At 41.4% G+C, this 18,165-nt stretch overlaps 1 protein-coding gene across 3 annotated transcripts in view; it reads left to right on the top strand.

Moving 5' to 3' along the window:
- LOC141784234 (actin-binding protein WASF3) overlaps positions 1–18,165 on the top strand; it is a 48,438-nt gene that overhangs the window by 19,355 nt on the left and 10,918 nt on the right. For all 3 annotated transcript variants that reach the window (XM_074661997.1, XM_074661998.1, XM_074661999.1), the window contains exons 2-4: positions 6,601–6,745; positions 8,258–8,392; positions 17,971–18,124. In XM_074661997.1, the coding sequence (XP_074518098.1) occupies positions 6,613–6,745; positions 8,258–8,392; positions 17,971–18,124 (422 nt within the window). In that variant the 5' untranslated portion in view covers positions 6,601–6,612. The remainder of the gene's footprint in view (positions 1–6,600; positions 6,746–8,257; positions 8,393–17,970; positions 18,125–18,165) is intronic.

Consider the following 18,165-nt stretch of genomic DNA (forward strand, 5'->3'; position numbering starts at 1 on the left):
GGTGATGCCAGAAATCACGTGACTTTGTGGAGTATTTCCAGAGCCATCTTAAATCAGATGATGGTAAAACAGAAAAAAACATCCTGAAAGACCTGTTCTGTCAGTGAAGATGGCTCTGCCTTTGTCTTCTTTATCTCAGGCTCATGTCCCTTTGCCCTGCAGCTGACCTGGAAGAGCCTGAGTGTGGACACTAAGTGCCTCCAGGTCATAACATGCTCTGCCTGTGTGTGTCAAACACATGAACCTCCATAAAAACCCAGACTGAGGGTCCTTAGACATCACTCACATCTTCATATCAACACAGCGAGGGGGAATACCCACGCCGTGTTCCACACCCAGACTCTCATTTATTAATGAAAGCAGGCGCAGAGCGAAATCCAGAGTGGAGGAGAGATGAGTTTAGGGGGACGAGAGCGACTCTGACAGATGAGACAAATATGAGATGAAGAGTGGTGATGGCGCGAGGACATGTGTGTATGTTTTATTAAAGAGCCATAGTGTTAGATTATTTACAACAGCTGGAGGAGGGGGTGATACCAGCACACACACAAAGCTCCCTCACTCTCCAAAGACACGATCTGGAGGGGTTGTGTAATTGGACGTCTGTGGTTGTGTGTGTGAACACCAACCAGTGAAGAGCTGATGCTGCAGATAGCATGCTAACACACATCTCTGGTGATCATTTAGTTGTCTTTGTTTACCAAGTCTCCCCGGAGGTCGTAATTGTGTCGGCGATTATATTAGAAGCTTGAGAAAGTGTGAGGATGGCACGTTTCCAGAGCGCTGACCTGATCACACACACCTCTCATGCACGTGAACACTCAGCGATGACACAATGAGAAACCATCTTTGATTCTGAGGCAGATAGACACACACTGCATGCCCGTAACTCTCTTACACACACACACACACACACACACACACACACACACACACACAACATCATGGTCCAAAAATACCAAGTGTGTCCCACATAGAGGGTTCAGTCCAAACTCGGGGAGGCAGAGCAGTCTCCTCACGTGTCGGCGGCTCTGGCTCACTTTTATAAAACTTCCTGTCCTCACTTTCCCTCCCTCTGTGCCGGTCACATCAGTGAGCTTAAATAAGAAGGCAGAGGTACAGTTCAGTCTGAGCTGAATCTACTGTCAGGGGCGTAGCTACAATTAGGCAAACACAGGCAGTTGCCTGGGGCCCCAAGATTCCCAGGGGCCCCCAAAGCATCTCTTAAAAACTGATTTATGAAGTTCTCTTCAATTGAAAGCATTTCTTTTTCTAAATCTTACTCCACATGCTTCGAAATACATCAAAAGGCTTAATCTTTAATGATGGTTTTGTGTACTCCCCCTCCCTTCTTATTCAATGGGCTATTCCATGTTACAACACATCTGAAAATTTGATTCAGGAAGAAAGTGGTAAAAACACTTTTTTCCCCCCATTTTTTTCTTATTGTCAACCAAGTCAGAAATAAAAACAATATTGCTCTGAGATCTGAGATAAACATATAAGACTCTTAGTATTTTAAGAACTTTATTTAGCCCAGAAAATAGGATAATTTTTTCAAAATCAAACTTTTTTAGTTAGTGATAAACATTATTGTACAAAATCTCTTTTTTGGAAACATAACTCACTGGACAGGGGGTCAAATAAAAATACATTAACTTTAAAATAATAGTACCAAAAAGTATGCTAACTGTAAATATCACCTCTTTCAGTAGATTTTTTTCCCAGTTTTATGTTGTGCTTGATATTCACATATTTTTTCTTTACTACATTTTTTTTCAATATTTACTTTTTGTAATGTTTTTCACTTCATCCTTTCTTGTTTGTTGCTGTTACTCTGTAAATTCCCCACTGTGGGACAAATAAGCTGTCAATTGACCATAAAAGATTTCAAATCCAGGACAAAGTGGACTAAATTATGGATTCACTTTTTTCAAAATCAAACTAAAGTACAGAACTTGAGGAAATGCATTTAGTTGTGTTAAGTTACCGTGTACAAGATTAGCACTGTCTCATGGCTTGATTCTCAGAAAGAGACAGTGGGCCCAGGGAAGGCCAGTCTAGCTCTGAGGAAGATGAGTAATAAGGACATGGAGGGCCCCATTGACTGGGTTTGCCTTGGGCCCCCAAACAACTTAATACGCCCCTGGCTTGACATTAACACCAACCAACCCGCCAAATGTGGGTGAATTCCAGCTGTGGCAGGTAACACCGTCACTCCTACTAGCCACTTTGGCGGGTTGAATTATTGTATTGTAGTTTTCTGAAATGGCATCTGAAATACTAAACCCATTGCAGTATGAGACTATGACACTACATCTCCCATGAGCACTGCCTGCACACAGTGCTAGCTCATTGATCCATATGCAGAGTCTTCTGCTGACGTAACTTCTGAAAGGCGCTCAGACACGCTCCTCTCCAGCCCCCATCTTGGACATCGTGACAGCAAACAGATTCCAGGGTTTAAGTCACAAATAGGGCTGCAGCTATCAAATATTTTAGTATTCGAGTATTTTTCTGAAAATTCTAACGATTAATCAAGTAACCGGATAAAGCACATTTTTGTTGAGTTAAAGTGCAATTATTTTTCAAATTAAAATTTGTTTCTAACCAGTAGGAAACAGGTGATTTTGGGTGATGTGTTTAAAATTCAATGTAATCTGACTAGATGTGAGACATTTTAACTTGGAATAAGACATTCTTAAAAGATTTTGAGTCTTTGCAGTGTTCAGACTAAAATGATAATCCCTGCTCGTTTGGAACACATCAGGCTTCAGCCCTACTTGATATTTTGGTCCTCCATTGACCTGTGAGCTAAACTTGACAACTGCCCAGTTAGATCCATTATGTTTTGTTATTCATCTTGTTTTTCAGATAAACTAAATCGCTGAATGACGTAATCACCTAATTAGCATAACAAGTCATTTGCATGTAACAGTCATGGATGCTGAAGGAGAGAGGAGTAACATAGTTGGACGGACAGAAAGCGTGTAATAGCACACTGTTAATGTGTTTTTTAGAACTACAAATGAACTTTGTTTGGTTGATTCTTTTTAAGATGTTAAAATATCGATCCTCCTCCACTATTCATTTAAACGCAGTCTCCTGCGCAGTCACACTGGCCATCCAAGTCGTGCCATACTCTACCCGCCTGCACAATGAGGCGCAGAAAACACTGCTACAACTTCAGTGACTTTTAGGCTCATATTAAGTCATTTAGGTGCAACACAGCCATCAAACACCCCTGCTATTGTTTAAAACAACTGTTGAGATCATTGTTCATCCGGGATGTCTGCGTTAGTGTGCATGCATGAAGTGTACCATGCTACAACCCACCTCTCCAAAGGTGCCAAAGAGCAGAAGTGCATCTTTGTTAAACACAGCGGGCTCTAATTTCGTAGACCAGGCGCAAGTGCAGACGCACCTCTTCTGCGCCGGCCTTTGCCGCGCGGACAGGGCGTGACCGGTGCACTTTGCAAGTTTCCTGCAGTGCCAAAAGAGGCGCAGAGGAGTGCAGAGCTGCGTGTCCACGCCTCCCTCCGCGCAAATGGCAGAGAGGGAGGAGAAAAGCCGTGAGTGGGTTTAACACAGACTAGCGCTGTTTTCACCAATCAAATGAGGGCCTCTCCACTTAAAGGCGATGGCCTTTAAGTGCGCTGAGGCCGAGGCGCAGCATCTGATTGGTCTGAGTGATCCCTGACACCGCGGAAACAGTGTGCTGGAAAGACTCGGAAGCAGAGACGGTCAGAGCTGCTGTCCCTGCAGCAGGAGAATGGACAGCGGGGCGCATCGGAGGACACGAAGCGCGTCACCGTGTGGGCCAGCTCCCGGGACAGATGTAATCTGTTCCTTTGTCATTAATAGGAGTACAAAATGAAGAGACAGTTACACAGCTGGCTTATCCATTCAGAATACTTTTGATCCACCTGCACTCCTGGTTTGTCATCACCAAATAGCAGAATCTTTGGTGATAACCAGCTGCCATCAGGTTAACTTTCCATTATGACAAACGGCTTTAATCTGACATCAGATGTGACGGGACAGTTAATATAGATATAAATATATATGCTGGTTCAGACGGTTACATTAAATAGTGATTGCTGTGATTGTTTATTGCATTAAAATGTGCCTGACACTCTGGAAACCTGCCTCTGAGGCTTTGTTGATGTAAGTGCACATGTGCGCCTGTCACCAAATTACAGCTGCGGGGGGTGCACTCCGCTTTGCGCCGAGAATATACCAGGTTGGAGCTGACCAGCTTTCAGCGCACTTTCTGCACTGTTTTTGGCACAAAATTGTCACTGCGCCAACATGAATCTACTGACACCTCCCCCTGGTGCACCGTCAACTCCCCCTGGTGCGCAGTCACACCCACCTCTGCGCAGACGGTCTACCAAATTGTCAAATTGGCAGTGCACGGCGGTGCGCCGCACGAAATTAACACTGCACAGGGTGCATCTCTGAATCCGATCAAAATGCTCTGTTCTTAAAAACAGCACCAGGTCTTGCTGAAATTGTGTTATCAGATAAGGATCTTCTAACTGATTCACCACATGTTGGATGTTTGGGACCTTTAACACCAAGGTCTGCCCACAGCTCAGGCCCTGTCAGGCCTCCCCTCAAACAGCTTCAAAGATTTACCAGATTCTGTTATTTCCTGCTGAAAATTTTCCCCATGTGGTCAGTTTGGTCCTTTATTTTTATTTATTTTCAAGATTTTGTCTTGAGCATAATTGTAGAAATTCTTGAATCTGTCAGATCCTATCATGACTCGTTAAAGAAGCAGAGCCTCAAACAGTGAGGTCTAACCATAGCTCCGCCCCCAACAGGCCTCCAGGGCGTGACCAATCAGAGGGCAGGGGGTTTGTGGAGCAGGGGCTAAATGTAAGAACTGACTGATAATGTCACTTAAGTGCTGAGCCTGACATGTGACAATGCAACATATGTCATAAAACCCAAAATGTAACAAGCTGTTACAATTTTGGCTCAAATCTTGTTACATTTTGGGTTTTACTACATTTTTCAATGTTCATGGTCTTTTTTCTTTTCCATTCCAGGCTTAGGACTTGTATCAAGTGTAGCGTTAGTTCAGGCAGGCTACAACGTCAAGCTGTCATCATCGGTACAGATCAGCTGATGACTCAGCAACTCCCGTGTCCGCCTCCTATTGAAAAATTGTATTCAGAGCGGGCTATTAAAACAGTTCTGGCCCAGCCTCCTTCCTGCTTCCTCTGCAGGTAATGATGTCAGTCTAGTCAAAATCCTGCTGTGCTCAGATTTCAGTGATAAGCGTGTGGTAAATGTGGCGATGTGTCCATAATGTTGAAGGATAGTGACCCCAGACTTTCAAAGACTCTAACTTTAGCTGAATCTGTTGTTGTTTTTAGAGTGTTCAGAGATGTAATCTGTGGAGTCTATCCATCCCGTCCAGACAAACTAGACACCTATCTGGCCATCAGTGCAGATCTCACCATGACATACGGTGGAACTCTGTTCTATGAATACCTCAAATTATCCTCTGCCAAGGCTGCTATGTTCATTCAGAGGTTAGAATTAATCATTAACGAGACTGGTTCAAAGATTCATTGGCTGGTTTGTTGTGGTTGGTAAAGTATCACATACATGTAGTAATCTGCAGTCTGCTCTGGGAGAGCCTGGAATTGTTGTCTCTCTATTGGAAAAAGAAGTCAGGAAAGGTTTTATGTTCGGACCTCTGGATAAAACTCCTTTCCCATATCACGCATTAACTCTGGATGAAAGTTGCAGATCAGAACTCTGGTTCTGGTCTCTGCCGCTCGAGAAATGGGATGGCATCTCGTTTTTTCTATAACAATTATACAGAGTCATCTTTGGCCATTAGTTTATTCACTGACGCAGCTCCTTCCTTGGGTTTTGGGGGGTTCTTTGTTAACCAGTGGTCCGCTGATCCACGGCCAAAAGAATTGTCATCTCTGTCAGCTAGTACTTCTTCTTCTGCCTTAATGGTACCCATGTACATAGAACTCAGTGAAACGTGTATTTCAGAGCAGAAGTTTCTATTTAAACCAAACCAAGAAAACCAAAACATTGATCTTCAAGGCTAAAAAAAACAATACTTGGTGTTAATTCTCTGTTGTGTTGAATATATTTTGCTGGAATGTGGACGGTGATCTCCTTTTGATTTATTGCTTTGTATGACATCTCTGGACTCCCACTGCGCGTCTCTTCCTCTCCCTCTCTGTCTCCATCCCTCCCACTCTCTCTGGCCACAGTTTCGGCTCGTTAGCACCATTTAGAAACTTCTTTCTGGCTCATTTGGCTCTTGGCTCAGGCCACGCTGACATTAAGCAGCGTGATGAGCGACTGCGCCCTACGGCGGACATGACACCTTCGTGTCCGTCAGGACTCACAGCTGAGCGCAGACACATTTCCCCTCAGCCCCTCTGTCTCTTTTATTCGTCTGTGTGGGGCTGATATTGTGTTTTGTTCCAGTTTCCTGCAGGGGATTCAGAAAATGAGGCATGGCTTGTCAAACTGGATTCAGTCTAACAGATTCAGACACACCTTGAGCATGTGAAGTCATGAAAAGACAGATTTAAGACATGTTCTGTTTTTCCACAGGAGTAACCCAGCATGCCGTTGGTGAAGAGGAACATCGAGCCGCGGCATCTTTGCCGTGGAGCGCTGCCGGATGGAGTGACCAGTGAGCTGGAGTGTGTCACCAACAGCACCCTGGCAGCCATCATCAAACAGCTGGGCAGTCTGAGTGAGTCCGTTTGTGCCTCATGTTCCCCTCTGAGAGCTGCTTTAATGTGTGTGTGACCTATTCCTGGAGGAAGAGGTTTCCTTAAACTCTTTAACAGCCACACTGAACCTCTGCCTCCACCTCTGTGAAGAGCAAACACTCCCTGATCTGTTCCTGCTCACATTTCTAACTCCATTTCACCCAAAAAGGAAAAAATTCAGAGCCACACTCCACACAGCACATCACTAAAAACACGTTAAAGTGTGAGCGTGATGCTCCATCTGCAAGTGCTGCTGCTGATGCTACTGAGACCAATGAGTCAGCGTGAAGGGCAGCAGAGGTGAGTTCAAAACAGGCCATGTGGATAAAGAGAATCCAGGAGGGCGGGTTTTTTTGGATGTGAAAGAGGGGATAATCTCCAATACTTTCCAATGTTTAAAACTGAGCATGTTCAGATTTCCAAACTTAACGTGAGTATGTAGAAATCCTGTCCGAGTGGTCTGTTTGAACAATCAAGATCTCATTCACATAAGGATCTGGTTCACAGCATACTAGAGGGACAGGGCCTCAATCACCAAGGCATAACCATGCTATGGGGGAACCAAAAAGGCAAAATAAAGACTAAGGAAAGCTCAATAATCCATTTTAAGTGTTAAAAACAACATAATAGCAATCCTGAACCTTAAACACTGCACCTTGTGTCACATTTTACTGGATTATTTTCATCCAAAAAATTCTAGTAAAAACAAAAATACATCAGTTTGAACCTAAATGGTTCATTCCTTGAACTTCAAAACCAGTAGGTTATAAATTTTTGTTTTAAAACTGCATTTCTGAAAGTTGTTTCAACATGACAAAAAAAAAAAATTCTGTTGAACTTTATATAAAAAATTCCCCTATGCACCAAAAGAAAGAAGTTTAAAGTTTAACTAAAACATACACATAGACCAAAAACAAATATCCCCCCTCATTCATTTTTAAAAATACATCTGTCCACACGCACCAGGCAAACCTGCCAAAAAATAACTGTAGTCTTAAAAACTGCACCCTACACAGCATTCAGCACTCATTTCACCCAGAACATGTTGTAACATGGAAAAATAGTCCATGTTTGCATCTGTAGGAAGAACAAGTGTCAGATAAGAATTATTTCATGGTCGTTTCATGGAAATGTGCAGAGGGAGTTGCATGATATTTGATCAGCAGTTAGAGTCTAAATTAAAAGCAGTGAGCTGAGTGTGGACCAGGGAGCGCTCTGCCTCTGCTCCATCTGTCGGGTGAGAGGCTGAGAGAGAAAAACACAGACAGAGAAAAGGAAGAGGGCTGTTTGATGGATGTAGCAGGTGTGTGTGTGTGTGTGTGTGTGTGTGTGTGTGTGTGTGTGTGTGTGTGTGTGTGTGTGTGTGTGTGTGTGAGTGTGTGTGTGTGTGTGTGTGTGCGTTCTCTGTCTGTTTTTTCAAACCTTTCTTCCCATGGTATTGTGATAATAGTATTGGAATGATTAAGCCTGTACCTGTGTGGTTCTCTCCACAGGCCGCCATGCAGAGGACATCTTCGGGGAGCTGTTCAATGAAGCCAACAGCTTCTACCTGAGGATGAGCAGCCTGCAGGAGAGAGTGGACCAGCTGGCTGTGAAAGTCACCCAGCTGGACTCCACCGTGGAGGAAGGTGAGGACGCCACACGTGCATGTGTGTGTGTGTGTGTGTGTGTGTGCGACATGTTGACCTGACACATCTTCATCAATTTAAACTTTTATAGGCTCGTCCTGAGTTTATCAGGTGAAACAAAGACCTTCAGACACAGCACTTAAAGTCTGTGAGTTTCACCTTTGAAAGTCTCCCAGAGGAGTGAGTACACTGCAGAAACTGTACTATAAGCAAGTGTTTACCTCTTATTTTTTTCCTTAGACCTTATATGAGCACCATTCACCTGGTAAGTCCAAATAAAACATTTGATTTCAAAGAATTCAAAGACAAAAATGAAGCCTGAGTTTTTTTTTAGAAAAAAATTTAGCAACTCAAGCGCCATTTTAATCTTTCAATATCTGGAATCAAACCATTTTTCTGGACGTGTCAGGTGAATGTGGCTTATATTAAGTTTAAAAAGTTGATTTTTTCTTTAAAAACAAGACGTTAACTGTCAAAGTGCATTTTTGCAGATGAAGCATCATTGTGATAAAGCTGTTTAATGCAAAGAGAAAACCAGACAGAAACACAGTCCATGACTTTCCTGAGCCTCGAGCAATTTAAGACTCATATGGGCACAGTAGTAAAGAGCTATCTGACATTTTATTTAGAAATCATGGACGCTGCATTCTTTGATTTAAAACCATATAACCATGATGGTTTGGGGCTCATTAGTCTGTGAAGTTAGTAACTTGCATATCTGACAAAGCACCACCAGTGCTGCACATTGCTAGTTTTGGAGGGACGTCTGCCTCCACACCACTAGAAATAAAATAGGTGTTTCTACTCACTTTGAGTAGAAATGTGTCATTGATCTTTACAACAATCAACTTATAAGTCCATAAAAGTCTCTTATTCAATGAGATGAAAACAGAAATGATGCCTGAATTGCTCATAAATGTTTAAAAGTGCCAGTTGACCGATGTCTAAGCCCCGCCCTCAAACATCATGAGCCACTCATAGTGCATATATCCACTCTCATACACTTAAACATTCTCTGCCCTGATGTCCATTGAGATGCAATGCAGAAAGTCAGTTTTCATTAAGTTTTATGAGGTTTCCCTGAGATTTTAAGTTTAAAAATGGTCAAACTGTTCATGGGTACATGTAACTCTGACACAAGGTATTCTGAGAGGCTGGCTGACAGGGTGTTTAACCCTTTCCTAAGACACATCTGAAGAGAAAAGTGTTTTTCTTTGGATAAAGTTGAGCAGTAGACCAACATGAACTCTGTGTGAATCAAATGAAGAAGGATGTCTCCATCTGCTCTAAGGTCAGCTGACTGAGTATTTGAAGCAGCAGATTGAGTCTTTGCTGTAAAGAAACATAAAGTTTTCTTTAACACTAGAACCACCACTGCAGTCTGACGGACGCTTTGGGATTTTCTCTAACCTTAGCTGAAGTTAGCCTAGCGTTAGCTCCTAGCTGTGTTGTTCATCATGTGTCTTTGTTTGTTGGGAGTTCATTGGCCTGTTTTGTTCTAGTTTTTGTTCTTTGGTGATCGTACATCATTGTTAGCTGATGTTCAAAGGGCTCTAGTCAAACTAATGTTAGCTTCTGGAGCTTAGCTTCATTAGCTTATCTGTAATAGCTGAGATAACAAAGGTTGTCAAACGTTGTGCTGAATGATTCTGTGTAAATCCTGTTGCTCCAAACTAACAGAGACACACTCTTGGTAAAGATGGTAAAAAGAAGGTTATATTTTTGTCCTGGCTGATGCTGATCCTCTGTCTTGTTGTCTGAGATGCTAATGCTAACCAGATGCTGTTTATCAGGTTTGCTCTGGGAGCTGTAAATTGAGTCTGTGACTGAACTTTTTATCGACCTTCTCACCAATAAAATGATTGATATTTCCCTCCACTGTGGACTTCAGAGACTTTTGGTGACTGAAAGATGATCTGTGATCTGTATGTCTCCAAAAATCATCAACAGCACCCTGTGAAATGTCTCCCAATGTGACACCTGCCATAGCACCTGTCACTGAATGTTCATTGTTTGTCCGAGTGAGTGGAGGGGGCGGGGCTTAGCCATAGGTCAGTCGGGTAAGTAAAATGTACTGTCATTAGAAAAATCATTAGACCACCCTTTGTTTTCTTCAATTTCTTGTTGATTTTAATCACTCTTTCCAGTCAGTGTATATTACCTGAAAAATAAAATGAACATGAGAAAAAAATGCAGCTGATAACATCATATTGTATGTCCTGTTTGACATGCTTAAGCTTAATTATGTTCCCAGAGTGTATAAGAGGCCATTTCATGTCATAGGCAGCACTGCACAGGCAGTGTTTCCCCTACCATTATATGTCCAGTTACTCTTTGCTAGGGATCACAATGATTGGACTGTTGATGATTGGGAGAAGGTTCTCTTTGGGGATGAATACAGTTCCTGGTAAGGAGGAGGCCTGGAGAAGCCTACAAACCAGACTGTCTGTCCCCTTCAGTAAAACATAGGGGTGGATTAGTGATGGTCTGGGATTGTTTCAGTCTGGGTGGAACAGGACAAATGTAACTGTATGAAGGGCGAATGGACCAGGTCACGTTCAGGGGTAGTCTGGAAAACAGTCTTCTTCCATCAGCTGGAAAACTCTTTCCTGACTCAAATGACTGGATTTTCCAACAAGACAACGCCCCTTGTCACACAGCAAGCTCAGTTAAAGCCTGGATGGAGAACCTGAACATTGGAACCCTGCCTTGGCCAACTCAATCACCAGATCTTAATCCAACTGGAAACCTGTGGAACATCATCAAACTCAAGAACCACAAACCCAGAAACAAAGCAGATGTGTTTGAGTGTTTGCAGCAGGAATGGGTGCTGTGACAGCAAAACAGTGTCAGAAGCTGGTGGGAGAGCACGCCACGACACATGGCTGCAGCCATCAAAAACAATGGTTACACAATCAAGTACTAACCCCTGTGTGTTTGATGTGACTAAAACAGACAGAAAAAAACATGGACAGCCTAAAATCTCTGTTTTTGGCAGTACAGTGCCACAGCTATTGACGTAAAAACCTCAATGATTTTGGTTATTATCAAGAAAACTACAAAAAATGGCGAGGGTTCAGCCCTAAGAATAAACCCTTGTGATCTTTTTGGATGTTAAGTTATTAATCCAAACAAATGTACTTTAAGTTGTACCAGACATTAAAATGGACAAGACATTAAAGAAAACAAGGGTGGTCTAATTGTTTTTTTTATGACTGTACATGTCAAAGTTTTTGAAATAAGAATATATGTTTGTTTTTTTTTGTTTTTTTACTCCTTGGAAGTAACTCAGGTGTGAGATGGTTTTTCCAAGATAAGACATTAACACACACTGATTTAAGTTTTGGCAGTTTAATAAAGCTGTTCTGTGCTAAAAGGAAACTAGACAGAAACACAATCCATGACTTTACTGCTCCTGAGTCATTTCAGAACCACTCAGGGAGAGTGGAGAACAGCTATCTGACATTTCTGACATTCTTTGAGAAAATCATGGACGCTGCGTCATGTGCTGCTGTCCAGACAATACCTTCGACTTTCTGCATGGATGACAACAGCATGGTTCTGTAGTAGAAGGGTCCAGGTGCTAAAATGGCCGAAACAGAGAACAATGGGATGGCACTGACTTGAGGTTTGAGAACTGGGGTGATAAATATTGATAGTGATTTGTCTTTACTGTCTTCTGTTTGTGCTGTTATGACTTCTGAGGTCATATTGACGGTAGAACAGAGCGAACAGGAGGGACCTCTTTTCACGACCAGCCGTGACCCCGGCCTCCAAGACAAGGCCATCAGAGGAGTGAATAACATTTAGCCTTCTTAAATTTCTGATGGGATGTTTGCTCCGCACACTCCACTGCTCGTGTGTGTGGGTGCAGTGTGTGTAGACATCATTATCCCAACCGTTCAGCGTTTTACTGCCTCTGAAGGTCAGCTCTGTTAATGCAGCTTTTAATAGACACACTCTCATTCAGACCAGGCAGCTGGATGGTAAATCCAGCTGCTCTTCACTTTCAGGGAGTCAGAGCAGACTACGGTGGCCCCAGAGGCTCAGAGCAACCTTTGATTTAAGGTGTGAGAGGTCTCAAATCTAGCCTTCTTTTTCTCCTTCTACCTTTTCTCCAGGACTTCTTTTCTTCCCATCCTCTGTTACCTCCTGATCCTCTTTCTGGTTTACTCTCCTGTCCAGTCTCCCTTCCACCTCCACACATCTCTCCCTCATTCATCACTCTTCTATCAGCGTTTCCTCTTCCTTTGTTTCTCTCCTCTTTTCTCTATGATCCCTTTTCTTCTCTTCCTCCACTCTCCTTTTTCCCCTCTCCCTCTCTCTTCATCTCCGTCTCTCTCAGAATGCCTCGTCATTCTGCAGCACGGGGCCTCAGACAGAAGTGTCTGAACGAGCAGCACAGATGAAAAGAAAAAGCTCAGCAGTCTCCCATCTTATCCTCCTCCTCCTCCTCCTCCTACTCCTTCTCCTCTCACTCCTTCATCTCCCCTCTCCTCTTCTGTCCATCTCCAGGCCTCTTCCGCCTACGCACAAGCATTTTTTCATTTTTTGCCTGAACCACACGTTCCCTCCATCATCTGTTACTTTCAGTTCTTAAGCATCTCAATCACATCTTTTCACTCATCCTTCTTCCTTCTCTCCTTTCATCCCTCACCACTGCCTCATCCTTTTCTTTGTCATGATTCCCTCTTTCTCAGCATCTACCAGCTGGCAGGCAGCTGACGGGAGGAACATCTAAGGAGGGAGAAGAGAAAGAAAGATGAGGAAAGAAAGTCAACAGTAATTGCAAGAAGGAAGAAGAAAAGAAAGATGGAATGACAGAATGAAAAGAAGGTTAAGAAAGAAGGAGAAAGGAAGGAAAAGAAAGACAGTAAGAGGGAAATGGAAAGACAGATGGGATGAGTGGGAAAAGGGGAAAAAAGTGATGACTAAATGCTGCAGCTATGTAAAACAAAAGAAAGATAGAAAAAAGAAAGAAAGATAGAAAGAAAGAGAGAAAGCATGCACACACGCACTATGGAATTACCAGAAGGAAAACGTCTGAAAGGTTAAAAGGAGGCGAGAGAGAGGGGAAGAAGTAAAGATAGAAGAAAATATGAATGAAAAAAAGAAAAGCAGGAAAGGAGAAAAGAAAATCAGGAAAGGAGAAAAGAAAAGAAAGAAAGATGGATGGAAAGAAAGTAGGACAGAAGGAAGGAAGAAAGGAAGGGAGGAAAGATATAAATAAGGAAAGAAAAAATGATAGAAAGAAGGAAAAAAGAGTAAGGAAGTAAGGACTGAATACAAGAACAATGAAGAGAAGGAAAAAAAGAAAGATAAGAGAAATAACCCATGACATGAAGGAAAGAATGATAAAAGGATGGATTGAAGGAAAGAAAAATAGAAGGAAGGAAAAAAGGAAGAAAGGAAGGGAAAAAGGGAATGAAGAAAAGAAAGCAGGAGAAACTGAAATAAATAAAAGAAAAAATGAAGGAAAGAGATATGTATGAAAGTAAACAAAGAAGGAATAAAGGAAAGAAGGGAGGAGGAGTAGATTAAACAAGTTAAAGAAGGAAGAGAAGATAAAAATAATAAAAGAGAAGGAAGGAAAGAAAGGCAGATGCAAGCAAAGCATAAAAGATTGTGAGAAGGAAATAAGAACAGAACAAAGCAGGGAAGGAAATAAGAACAGAAGTATGGATGGAAGGGAAGAGAGAAGGATTGTAGGGGAAAACAAGCTGACATTTCTTATGACGCCACATTTGAATGCTGTCAGAGCTTCACATCTGCAAAAAAACGCCACATTGCTGACTGAAAGTGAACCCTTTTTAAAAACAGCACTCCTCAGAAACAGGAACCTCTTCTAGTCCAGTTTCTACGTTAAAAACCACCACCACCCCAAGACCCACCAACACACTCTGATCCAAGTCAGGCTGCTGCTCAGACTAACTGATTCAGACCTGAAAATCTGGAGGCCAGAACAGTTCATGAGAGTCTGCAGCTGTTCAACAGAGAGACTTTTTTCTGTGTGTGTCCAGAAAATCTCATTTCCACACTCTGTTCAAGGGAAAGTGTAAAAATGAGAAGAATCATCATCTGTTTCTTAAGGCCTCAGTAACACAAGCTGTTAAATCACTATTATTACCATCCTTTAGTTCAGTGCCATCACCAGGAAGTAGACTGTGTATCTCTTTTTTAAGGTTTTATTGGAACAGTCATGTGATGATGCACAAGCTGTGTTTTGAAAGCATGATTCCACGAAGCAGATAGGGTTTGACTTGCTTTTAGAGCCCGCCTCTAGTGGCATTTCTTAGAAATCCTTCTGTATGTATGTTTGTATGAATTGGTGAATGTATGTATGTATGTATGTATGTTTGAATGTATGTATGTATGTATGTATGTATGTATGTATGTATGTATGTATGTATGTATGTGTGCGTTTGTATGTATGTGTGCGTTTATATGTATGTAGATATGAATGTATGTATGTATGTGTGCGTTTGTATGTATGTATGTATGTATGTATGTATGTATGTATGTATGTATGTATGCATGTATGTGTGCGTTTTGTGTATGTATGTATGTATGAATGAATGTATGTATGTATGTGTGCGTTTATATGTATGTATGCATGTATGTATGTATGTATGTATGTATGTATGTATGTATGTATGTACGTTTGAGTGTACCTATGTATGTATGAGTGTATGTATATATGTTTGTATGTATGTATGTATGTATGTACATATGTTTGTATGTATGTATGTATGTATGTATGTATGTATGTTTGTATATATGTAAGTGTGTGTTTGTATGTATGTATGTATGTATGGAAGTATTTAGGTATGTATGTTTGAAAGTATGTATGTATAATTGTATGTATATATGTTTGTATGTATGTATGTATGTATGTATGGAAGTATTTAGGTATGTATGTTTGAAAGTATGTATGTATAAGTGTATGTATATATGTTTGTATGTATGTATGTATGTATGTATGTATGTATGTATGTATGTTTGTATGTATGTATGTATGTGTGCCTTTATATGTATGTATGTATGAATGTATGTATGTATGTGTGTGTGTGTTTATATGTATGTATGTATGTTTGTATGTATGTATGGACGTATGTATGTATGTATTTATGTATGTATGTATGTATGCATTTATGTACGTTTGTTTGTATGTATGGACGTATGTATGTATGGAAGTATGTATGTATGTATGGAAGTATGTATGTATTAGGGATGGGTACTGAATTAGGTACTCTTATAGGTACCGACCAAATTCTGTCAAAAGTACCGGGTATTGATGTAAATTGATGATGTAAAACCAAAATGCAACCTTGTGACTGTGATGGAGTGGAAGAGTGGGTGATTTTCCATGCTGGACATGAACACAGCATTGCAAGGATATATACTGAAGAATAAATTTGTTAAATTGATTTTTTTTTTCATTTTCAAAAAAATTGATATCTTTTTCCACATAAACACAAAAAAGTACCACAAATTGGTACTGTTGAGTACCGGTGCCAATTGCCAGGTACTGGACATTGGTACCGTATCGTTTCAAATGTGAAAGGTACCCATCCCTAGTATGTATGTATGTGTGCATATGTATGTATATGCTTATGTATGTATGTATGTGTGTATGTATGTATGTGTGCGTATGTATGTATGTATGTATGGATGGATGGATGTACGTATGTATGGAAGTATGTATGTATGTATGTATGTTAGCATGTATGTATGTTAGCATGTATGTATGTATGTATGAATGTATGTATGTATGAATGGAAGTATGAATGCAAGTATATATGTATGTATGTATGCATGTATGTATGTATGAATGTTTGCATGTATGTATGTATTTATGTATGCATGCATGGAACTATGTATGTAGGTATGGAACTATGTATGTATGCATGTATGCATGTATGTATGTATGTATGTATGTATGTATGGAAGTATGTATGCAAGTATGTATGTATGTTTGTGTGTATGTATGTATGTATGTTTGTATGTATGAATGGAAGTATGTATGCAAGTCTGTATTTATGCATGTATGTGTGTATGTATGTATGTATGTTTGTGTGGAAGTATGTATGTAGGTATGGAAGTATGTACGTATGTATGTATGTAGGTATCTATGTGTGTGTGTATTTATTAAGTTAAAAGTCATTTATTTTTGCAGCTGTGTGTTTGTAGCTTTTAATTCTTCACAGCTTCACATCCCTGATGAATCCAGGTGAATGTTAATTTTTAGGTCTGAAGCCTGCAAATCCCCTAATGAAAGGGTACTAGAGTAATCTGCGTCCTGACATGTTTGTGTGCGCGTAACTGTGTGGAGAAACCAGAGAGCACGACATGGAGGAGAGATGGACGTGTGTGTGTGTGTGTGTGTGTGTGTGTGTGTGTGTGTGTGTGTGTGTGTGTGTGTGTGTGTGTGTGTGTGTGTGTGTGTGTGTGTGTGTGTGTGTGTGTGTGTGTGTGTGTGAAAAGAAAAAGAAAGGGAGGAAAGTGATGATCATGCCAACACATCTTCCTGTTCCATGTGAGCATTAAAGCAGAGAGGCAGAGCTCAGGACTCTTTGAAGATGTGTCTGAATGAAAGTTGCATTAGCTGCTAGTTTTGTGGATTATTCATTCGGCCCCAGGGACAGAAGCTTAGGAAGGAATGATCAAACAGCAAGCAGACAAGAGTGTGCTTTGACTGCAGAATCTGCACACACACACACACACACACACTCACACACACACACACACACACACACACACACACACACACACACACACACACACACACACACACACACACACACACATGCATCAAACAGAGGGTCTCTGTTTCGTTCTTTAGGAACAGGTCTCTGCGTTAAGAGGTTAACACATGCCTGCTGTTTACAGACAGGACAGAGGAGGAAATCACAGGAACATATGTCAAAGTGACATGGTTTAACCTCATTACATACTAGTCCAGTGTTCACTCAACCTGTGTGTGTGTGTGTGTGTGTGTGTGTGTGTGTGTGTGTGTGTGTGTGTGTGTGTGTGTGTGTGTGTGTGTGTGTGTGTGTGTGTGTGTGTGTGTGTGTTAAACCATCTGCTTGATCCTGGATAGCATTGCAGCACAGTGGTGTTAAACCCCCCAGGGTTAAGGGATTGACACACATACGTGCAGCATTTCTCTGTTTTATACTCTCTCTTTCTGTCCTACACACACACATACACACATTCTCCAAGGTTGATTGACAAAGCAGAGAGGTTGTACAAACCAAACCACAATGCTCTCTTTAAATGTTTCCACGCTGATTTCATCACAAAGACTGTCACAACTAAAATTGAGGTGAAGACCTTGAGTTAACTTATTCCCATGATTCCTGACTTCATTTATCAGACTGAAGTTCCCAGACTGAGACCAGAGACTTAAGGACACTTCTGCTCAAGCAGGATTAAGCTGCTAAGCTGACACTTCAACAGTTAAAACATCTGTCTCCAGGGATTAAGTTGTCAAATACTGTTAAGGGTTCCTTATAAATAATACTGAAGATTTATTTTGGTTGACCACATCTTTATAATGTTTTTTTTTCTCCCTCTAGTTTCTCTGCAGGACATCAACATGAGGAAGGCCTTCAAGAGCAGCACCATCCAGGACCAGCAGGTGGTGTCTAGGACCTCAGTCCCCAACCCGGTGGTGGAAATGTACCATCGCTGTGACAAACCTCCACCTCTCAACATCCTCAGCCCGTACAGGTGAGTGGCACCGACCATCTGCAGTCTGCTTTTTGTTTTTA

This window comes from Halichoeres trimaculatus, unplaced genomic scaffold (assembly GCF_033239565.1).
Source record: "Halichoeres trimaculatus isolate MK-OKI-2021-1 unplaced genomic scaffold, fHalTri1.1 fHalTri1_scaffold_22, whole genome shotgun sequence".
NCBI classification, from domain to species: domain Eukaryota; kingdom Metazoa; phylum Chordata; class Actinopteri; order Labriformes; family Labridae; genus Halichoeres; species Halichoeres trimaculatus.